The sequence below is a fragment of the Morone saxatilis genome, unplaced genomic scaffold (genome assembly GCF_004916995.1).
Source record: "Morone saxatilis isolate NCDOM2014 unplaced genomic scaffold, NCSU_SB_2.0 Contig10, whole genome shotgun sequence".
In the NCBI taxonomy this organism is placed as follows: Eukaryota; Metazoa; Chordata; class Actinopteri; family Moronidae; genus Morone; species Morone saxatilis.
This window is the reverse complement of record NW_023339652.1, coordinates 17,075,258-17,084,828: the sequence shown is the minus strand read 5'-3', so window position 1 is coordinate 17,084,828 and position 9,571 is coordinate 17,075,258. Positions and strand designations below refer to the sequence as shown.

The window sequence follows — 9,571 nt, the reverse complement described above, 5'->3', positions numbered from 1 at the left end:
AGGGTTAGGGTTCCCCGGTCCCATACAAAGCGGGGAACACAGGACCCGGAGAACATAGGTACGCTCCCGTTTCACCTGACTATTTGTGTAACAAGAGCAGACTAGATTCATGGTCGACACGCCTGTTTAGCAAACCCAGTGACATTTATGAAGTGAGCCACTATATGTATGTATATACTGTCCCTTGTCAGTCAGTATAGGACTGGCTATAGGCAGTAATTAGTAATAAGAATTTGTGTGTTTCAGGCATTTTAAAAACTAAGCTTAAAACCTAAAATAAAAGAAATATATTTTTAAAAAAGCATCGTGACATTATTCATATAATTCATACATTCAATGTATTTATTTCATACACATTTACATGCATACACCAGTTTTTACAGTACAGTAACAGTACCTTCATATTAAGTACTACACACCAGCCAGCCAACAAGACTATAGGATTGTCAGAGCTGATGTTTTGTTTTGTATCTGACATCCCAGCAACTGCAGAAGCAGTTTGATGATATCCAAACACGATCAGACAAAATCCTACACAGTCAGGGGAGCGTATCTTTGGCGCGTCCAATCATGTCTAAACCTCAGTGCGTAGCATTCTCCAAACAAGGTTCTCATTCCCATGCAGCAGAGCGGCTGGCCTTTAGTACTAACACCATTATGGCCTCCATAAGTTCCGAACTTTTCAAGTTATTGCAGTTCAAGGCAAGCCTCAAGTCAGTAGCATCAGTCTATGGCAAGAGAGTGGCAATCTCAAAGATACTCATTGAAATAAATATCTGTTAAAATCACTATTTATCGCCACATTAGGTAACACAATGGTGACTGAGCCTGTGGCCCACTAATGGAGTATTGCAATATTTATATATTTGCAGTACTGGGTGTCTGTGGAAAGACACAAGATTCTTCACTCAAGAATACGCAACACAAAACAATACAAATAAAGCTTTATTGTGATCTACACAACCTAAACCGACTTCAGTCTATGAAGTCACTACGATGGGTGTGGTAAGCCACATTCAAACACTCGCACTACGTCTGGTTTCTTGGCGAGCTGCCGTGCTGTTGTGCCAGATGCGTCCTCTGAGTCCTTGAGTCCGAGCTGCAGGAGCGTCCTGGCTGCGTCTGCATGCTGCCCGATGCAGGCCATATGAAGAGCTGGGGGAGGAGAGAAAATAAGTGCTGGTAAGGCACTGTACTGGTGTTTTTGCCTGTTTTAGCCCATTGAAAAATCATACTTTAAAGGTTATATATGAGATTTAACAACTAGTAGCTGTGTAAAGTGGAGTCCTGAGTAGAGAATGATGATGACACTCTGCCTGTGTTGCTATGTGTGGTTCAGCTGGAAAAATGATGTCGCGTGCATCAGAGCACCAATCAGGAAAACATTTGAGTCAAAATGTGATGACAGCTGGGTGGTTGCAAAAGTATTTATATATATTTTTTTTGTCCTCCCCATTATCCCTTAAGGGTCGCCATAGAAACCACCAACCGCCTTTGAGTTTGTTAAATACAAGCTCCACACTGCAGCTGTAGTTTAGAGGTAGAGCAGAGGTTTTTGGCACAGAAGGGAAAAAGTCTTGTATTGGTTGTCTTTCATAGTATATATATTTCTTATACAAAACATACCTGTTAGACTGATACATTTTGTCCTGTGGCCTTCATGTTGTTTGATGTACTAATATACTCATAAATTATCATAATATTATATTAATACTAATATACTTCAGATGAAGTGTGCTTACCAGTTCTTCCCCTTTTGTCCCGGACATGAAGATCTGCCCCCAACTCCAACAGTGTCTTTATAGTGGACGTGTGGCCTTCCTGAAAAACATGGAATTGAAATGAGGAAGAGGATGTTTATTTGCACACAGTAATTTTCCAGGTGTGTTAGTAGGTTTGTAAATATTTACATATTGTATTTTTTCTACTGCCACCGCTGTCTACCCTTTAGCATGTCTGTCTTTCTCCCTCTGAGTTGAGGGTGTAAGGATAGAGAGTGAGGAATCACTGATCTGACCTTTGCAGTGTAATGCAGGGCAGTGAGCTGGATGTCAGTCGCCCTCTGGTTCACGTCTACATTTAGGTCACGCACCAAGAACCGTAGCGCCTCCTCCTGGCCGGTGACGGCGACCTGGTGCACCGGATGAGCCCCGATTATGTCGGCTGCTGTTGGAGACGCCTGCAGTGCATGCAAGTTAGGTGGTGACAGTACACATACAGTACATCTCTCAGTTTCTACATAGGAGCTGAAACATTACTCTACCTGGTGCTTCTCTAACAGCAGCCTGGCTACAGAAATGTGTCCGTTCCTGATGGCATCCATGAAGGGAGTGACTCCACAGCTGTCAGTGCTATCTGGGGTGTAGCCACATCTGGAAGAAAAGTCGGTTATCTGTGAGCTGTAAATCATCATCAAACTAAAGAGTACAGACATACATTTATCTTGTGTCCAGCAGGAAATCTTTAGAAATGAACAAAATTAGCATCTTCACAGATTCTGGAATTTTTAATGTGGACCTTTTAAGGTTTTTAATTTGGAAATTATATTTTGTTTTGCAGAAAAAAACACGTCAGACATTATTCCAAGCAGACTATTTAAATATGTCGTAATAGATGTAAGCAATTTTCTGCAGTCTACAAACAGGACTGTAACCATGGCAATTATCCTATGTATATGGTGCAGATTATGGCATTAAAGGTTGATTACTGACCTTGAAAATAGTACTTTGACAAAAGAAAATCTTGTGAAGCACAGGGGGAGTTGGGCTCCTCTTAATAAGACATGAGCTCCCTTAAAAACATGATCTGTGCAATTTTGGGGGGGTCTCTGACAATACCAAAATTAATACCAATACTAATACTAATACTAATACTAATACTAAAATACTGACAATGTGCTATTTTTGCCATTTTCTCTTTATCATTATGGATCATGTGTAAAATGTGGGTTATTATTGGCACATGTTTGTCATTAAATCATAATTAAATATCAGATGTGCTGACATAAAGTAAGTAGGCCTACATGGTTACAGCGATCAACGTTTCTTTGAGGGAAGGGCATTCACAAAAAGTCACATATTATATTGTGTCCCTCCAGAACTGACTGGAACCTTTTGAACATTTGTCCATCCACATTTGTTTGGGGGCAGCATTACCCAGGCAAAATTTCAACCTACCTCTCCAGCAAGATCCTAACAACCTCCTCACAGCCGTGCATTGCTGAATAAAGAACAGAGAGTGTTAGAGTGATTATAATATGATACTGAACTCAAAAGGTCCTTCACATAACAGGAAAAACCTGATATTGTCTTTCATTCATCACCAAACAGCCTGAAGTCCATAGAACTGGGGATCCCAGGACACTTTTACCTGCAGTATGCAGTGGCGTCCTGCGCGTCTTGCTGTCCGTCCTCCAGACGTCCGGTGCGACAACCAGCAGGTGCTGTACAACCAGAGGGTCTCCCTCCCTGCAGGCGATGTGGAAGGAGTTCCAGCCGTCCTTGTTTCTCAGTGCAGGGTCGGCGCCATGGCACAGCAGCTCTTGGATCACGTCGAGGTTCCTCCGAGTGCAGGCCATCATCAGGGGAGTCCTAAGAGGGAAGACTCAATGATTTCCACTGATGTTGGCAGTCACACTACAAACTAATACACAGCTGTGTTTTTTTTATAGTAAATATATAAAAGAGACATTCCAATCAGAAAAAAATGATTACTAAACTTATCTTTAAACTTGGATTAGACACTCAATAACCTATACTGTCAGTTTCACTCACTTTCACGTGGTGTATAGCATTTTGAAACCTTCACAGTTTTTAAATGATGAAATAATTAAATAGTGCACTGGCTCTAATAAGAAGTGATTCCTTGTCCCTTGTGTATAAAGATCTAATCGAGTTTAGGGTTTTATGCTATACCATGGAATAAATTAATTATCTTACCATGCACATTTGCTTCTCTATGGTACAAATTCTGTTGTATTAGTGTTATTTAAAAATATATAGTACATACAATTTAGTGAATTTATTATGAAACGTTTCTGTCTCATTCTTTTAAGGGTCATTGTAACTAATAATAACAACAACAATAGTGTAGTACAGTACAATCCAGTATTTTCTGAGACAGTTATTGTTTGTTCTGTGAAAATCTGTCATTACATATCTAAATACAAAAGAATGGAAAATAACATTAACATAGATATGTGTCTGATATTAAAACGTATAATATTATTTTATACAGTCATATTTGTTTATATTTATAGTTGATTTTGTTGTTCATATTGTTGTTTTATTGTGCAGCGGATTTTATCTTTGACAAAAACTGACGCTCAGCTCGGAGTCAAATTGAACCATACAACGTGGTACCGCGCCTTTGTGTGTTTTGGCCTCTTGAACAAGAGTTTCACAAGTTGTTAGTAAAAAACAAAAAACGCTTGTAGCCCGTTTAACTCTTCGATAAATTAAAAATGTTGCTCCTTTGAGCCAGATTTGAACCACAACCAAAACTGGTAATAACACGAGGCACAAACTGGGTTGATTATGGTAAGCCGGCTATTTCTGTTTGTTTTTTATTTTTCATCTTGATTGTTTTTTCGTAAAGATTTCGTAAAATACACGTTTTTTAGTCGCTGTAATCTCTTTGGTAAATCAAAAAATATCTCCTTCGAGCCGGATTCGAACCAGCGACCTAAGGATTTCAGCGTAATGCCACTACAGTCCTCCGCTCTACCAACTGAGCTATCGAAGGGAATAGAACTATACGGGAGCACAGTTCCTTCTTAAAACCACAGGCCCCATGTTAATGGACTTATTTTTGGATTAATTTCGACCACGTTAATACGACCATCCTCACCAGTCAGCCTTCTTCAGACTGTCCACCTCGGCTCCTTCCCGGAGCAGGTAGCTCACACAAGCCCAGTGGCTCATGGACGCAGCTTCGTGCAGCGGCCTCTTGTAGTCGTTGTTGTACACCTCCACATCCATGCCCACCCGCTTTACCAGATACTCCACAACGTCCAGGTGTCCGTGTCTGGCGGCGTAGTGCAGCAGGGTGTCTCCAGACCGACCCAAGTGTTGGCTGCTGACAGTCTGAACCGCCGCCGAGCCGCCTAATGTTAACAGTTCCTCCAGAGAGCTCAACTGTCCCTCCTGAGTGAGCTTCACCAGCAGCTTTAAAGTGTTTGTGTCCATGTTGGCTGGAGGTTAAAGGCTGCTGCAGGGACATAAAGTCACTCACCGGCCAGGGACAGACTAAATATTAAGTTGAGCTGCTAGAAGACATGCTGGGAAGAAGTGTTTACCAGGTGTTATTTCACAGAGTAGCAAAAAATTCATTGGCCAACCATGACCTTACACTGTTACTATCGTTCCGTTCAAAACGATACAAAAACTGCACGAACAGACAAAGCAATTATTATCATCATTAATATATAATAATTATGATAGTATTTGAATATTAACATGTAAAAATAAGACTTAATAAATACATAAATATATTGGTACATTAACTCTTTCTATCTTGAACGAAGACGTGTAATAACCAGGTAATAACCTTAATACATTTTAATGATCATTGTTTGTTGCACTGTAAGATTAAAATGAGGACGCATATGTATGTATATATGGATATTTTATTAAGACATCTAACTTGTTCATATACATATCCAAGCAAAGAAATCTGTGTTTAGGAATAAGGTGTTTTAACGGGGATAAGCTTTAGTCGTCCATTCCAGGAGAGCGACGCCATGGTCATTATGGGAAATGTAGTTTTTAAGACGACATGCTATTTAGCTCGCTGAAAGTCCCCCAAACTATTTTAAATCGGTGATTTCTCCAGTATATTAATTTTACCCAGTATAAATATATAATAAATTCTAGTTGCTGGTTCAAATAGAGCACTGACCATGTGTAATTTGTATGACTGTAGATTATTTTCTCACACTGTGCCTAATCTAACATACCCAAAGCAGACACTGCTTTAACAGAATAAAATCTTTTTTAAAGTTTCACTGCTATGATTAAGGGAAATGGGGTAGGATAAACCAGTTTCGGGGTAAATGACACAGTGCTGGTGAACAAGATGAGTCACATCTGGAGGGAAGAAGGAGGGAAAAAAAGGTGGGAGAGGAGAAAAAGTGGGATCGTTGGTGAGGGTGGGTCTCAGTCCTCAGAGGTTTTACAACATGGACCATGAACACCAGGAATGAGACTGACCATAGTCACCACTGGCTTTCTCTGGTGAGTAGCCAATATTTCTGATATTTTCATTGTTCTTTAAACTGTGCTACAATTTAAATGACTGATCATTTACACATCAAACCAACAGGGACACACCTCCTTACTTTAAATGTGTCTTCTAAATGTCATTATCACTAAGATAATGCAGTTTTGCAGGTATATGTATGTTGTGAAATCTATTTCTTGTATTTTGGGCTGTTTATGCCTCCCTGTTGTATTGTTAGACATGAGAACTGTTTGTCCTGCTACACTAAAAAAAATCTCTCTATCTAAAATAGTTTGTCTTTTTAGCTTTTTACTTGAGAAACATGTGGAAAATCTGCAAATGTATGATGCATGACACAGTTTCATGTTATTTCAGTGCAGTGCAATACTTTCTGGAATTAAGGGTCAAGGTTTAAAGGGGTTCTGTTTTTTATTTTATTTAAATACTGTAGCCCATGAGGTAATTGATTTACCTAATTTTCACTTAAACTTTAACAGTTCTTCCCTAAAAAAATTCCAAAACAATTTAACCCCATTGCACATGAGTGAAATATTACAGACCTTTTCTCTTGTGTGTGAATTTTAAGTCCTGGAAAAGTTAACTACTCCATCCAGGTTTTTTTGCAGTGTGATGACATATGTGGTTTGGTTTGGACCCCCACCCCCCATTCTCTGCACAGAGACACACACAGTTACAGGCAAACTTTAAGGAACTTCTATTGATGAGGAAAAAGATAGTTTTCTAGCTGATACATAGTTTCTACAGAATCAGAAACTGCTCATGTAGCCTAATCCTTGATTTCCTGAAGAAGCCATTTAAGGAAATTAAAGTAAGAGACAGAGAACTAACCTTTCATACAGACATTTAGCATCATTTATTTGACAAACTTTCAAAAATAAAGCATTCAAGTGGCATAAAATCATGTGGTGGTTCATATCTGGAGGAGGAATTCTGCAAAAACACAGACAGTGCATTTATATTGAGAACATGTAAGCTGAAAATACTATAATTCAGAGAGTCTTGAGTGGATTACTGATTGTTCGAATGCAGACCAGAGACAGCATTGTGTTGGGCTGTTCTGCCTTCTGGAAGGAGTGTATCCATAGCTAATCAGCTCCAGATGGTTCGGGCTGCTCTAAACAGCAACAAACAAACCTGAAACAAATGCATGTCCTGTTTCACTTCAGCCGCCTGCTGGAGTTTAGCTGGACTCTGAGATTAGGTGTGACACGTGAGCTGATGAGCATCTTAAAGTGTGAGAAGCTGTGAAACAGTTGAGTCATATAAATGTTTTAATGGCTGGGAGGCAAATAGATTCTTTGATGAAGCCCTGGCACCAGGAAGGAAGGGAGTGGTGGAAGGTTTTGGACAAAATGCAGGCACATGTGTCGTCCAGTGACTCAGGGCTTCAGGCCTTAGTGAGTCTACTGCTGGTCAGGTCACATTGGCAGTTTATCACAAACAGCAGTATATGTAAAGTATAGGTCACAGAGTGTGTTTCTATGTGTGCATTTAAATTAAAATGTCACTGATTTTTCTGTTACATTTCTGTGTACAGCTTTTGGGGCAATCCAGCAACCCCCCACCTCAATAAGTCTCTTTCAGATCAATCCACCCAAGGACCATAATGTGTGGACAGTTTCCCCACATCTTGAGTTTTGGACAAATCTTGCATCAAAAAATGTAGTACACACACATGTGAGGGGTGCAATATGTATGTGAATAGAATGAATATACTGTAAACTTCTGTTAAAATAGTTAAAAGTGTTAAAATGTATATGTTATAAATGTATACTACATTACAGGAGCCAAGAACGACCATGGTTGCAATTATTATTTTAATGCTGAGATCACAAGTAATTTATCTCGTCGGATTAAACATTATAACTAATGTAAAGAAATGTCAATAAGATAACAAACATTTTTTTTCTTGTGATAGGGTTTGATAAGTTGTTTTCGTGATAATGAAAAATTAAGTTGTATCTCGAGAAAAATACTGCAAGCACGCATTTGCAGCTTCGGACTATAATAAATATAATATAAATGTGGAATGAATAATATATATGTAAGGAACAGTATGGGTTTGTAAATTATTGTGGCTTACATACTAGACATACTTGCATAGCTCGCTTACAACATAACTTATGTGATGCGAGGCTAGCTTAGTGTCAGTTTCTTTTAACGCGAATACAAGAATGCATCATTCAGTAATGATAGTCTTCTATCCCACTGTGCTACTGTTACAGAAAACTTTCCCTGTCTGAAACCACTGAAACATGGTTATGGTATTATGTGCAGAGAACCAACTCTATTCCAGGAAAAATCTACGCGAATCAAGGTTTAATATTTTTATAGGTCACAACAACCATGACAGTTGAAGTCGGACATTTTGTGGGTTATACCATCTTGCACCAAGGTTTAATTGTTCAAGCATGTAAATGTCGCCACCAGATAAGTCGTGCAGAGAGGACTCTATGACCAAACACGTCAGTTTGTGAACCGCTTTCGTTCACACCAATAAGTCCATAGCTAAGGCATGATGAAATGAAGGCATTCAGGCATCCCAAATGCTTTAGCTCTACGTTGTTTGGCTGAGTTTACAGTACGTCTTTACGTGTCTGACTCGAATAAGTTTTCTAATTTCTTTGGCTTTTATGCACATTTTTGCAAGCAAAACCGTAAAGTGGAGTCATCTGATTATTTCAGACATCTGCTGTAATGGCATTATTGGCTGTCACAGTTAGATCTCTGCAGGAGAAACCTGATTTTGGAAGTTTTTCTTTTACAAATCCTTACCTCAACATTTGTGCAAAAACATATGAGGCATCTTTCTAAACATCAGAGGCTTTTCAAGTCACTTCCAGCTGTGTTGCCAGGTTTCAGTGTTAATATTCCACAGAGGGAAGGGCCAAATCCTTCAATACATCATTATTAAAGCCAAGCAATATTTCATCTTTTGTTACTCTACAAGTGAACTTCTTGAGTGACTTAATAGCTCTCTCTTTCTCTGTCTGTGTGTGTGTGTTTGCAGATGTCACTGGAAGCAAACATGAAAAATGGCTCTCCTGAGAAAAAGTAAGTGAAAATAAAGTGCAATACAAATGTAAAATGACTGATTTATCTCGGGTGATATAAATTTGTGTGAGACAAAGACATGTCTGTCTTCTCTTCCTGTTGATGGGCAGTAACAGAACAGTCTCAGTTGTTAACTCGTGGTGTAACACATTGACTGTAGCTTTGTTTTGTGTCAGAAGTGAGGTTTAGTTGGTGCTCTGTTAGGGAACCCCCAAATTTCTCTCCAGGAAAGCATCCAGCTTCCATGCACGTGTACCAAATGTGTGTGTGTGTGTGT

At 39.3% G+C, this 9,571-nt stretch overlaps 2 protein-coding genes and 1 non-coding gene across 3 annotated transcripts in view; 1 reads left to right on the top strand and 2 right to left on the bottom strand.

The window, feature by feature from the left end:
- Positions 1-926: 926 nt before the first annotated feature.
- Positions 927-5,313, bottom strand: ankrd16 (ankyrin repeat domain 16). Its single transcript, XM_035675250.1, has 7 exons — positions 4,849-5,313; positions 3,370-3,590; positions 3,177-3,219; positions 2,264-2,372; positions 2,018-2,179; positions 1,743-1,821; positions 927-1,155 (listed from the first exon to the last, which is right to left on the bottom strand). The coding sequence occupies exons 1-7, from the start codon at positions 5,184-5,186 to the stop codon at positions 992-994; spliced, it is 1,116 nt and encodes a 371-aa protein (XP_035531143.1). The 5' UTR covers positions 5,187-5,313; the 3' UTR covers positions 927-991.
- trnay-gua lies at positions 4,656-4,743 on the bottom strand. The gene is given in 2 exon segments: positions 4,656-4,691; positions 4,707-4,743. It is a non-coding gene; the product is annotated as a tRNA-Tyr (tRNA).
- A 3,962-nt stretch (positions 5,314-9,275) lies between the features above and the next one.
- Positions 9,276-9,571, top strand: part of glt8d2 (glycosyltransferase 8 domain containing 2) — a 7,801-nt gene continuing 7,505 nt past the window's right edge. Inside the window, exon 1 of the mRNA XM_035677892.1 lies at positions 9,276-9,294. Coding sequence (XP_035533785.1) covers positions 9,276-9,294 — 19 coding nt within the window. The remainder of the gene's footprint in view (positions 9,295-9,571) is intronic.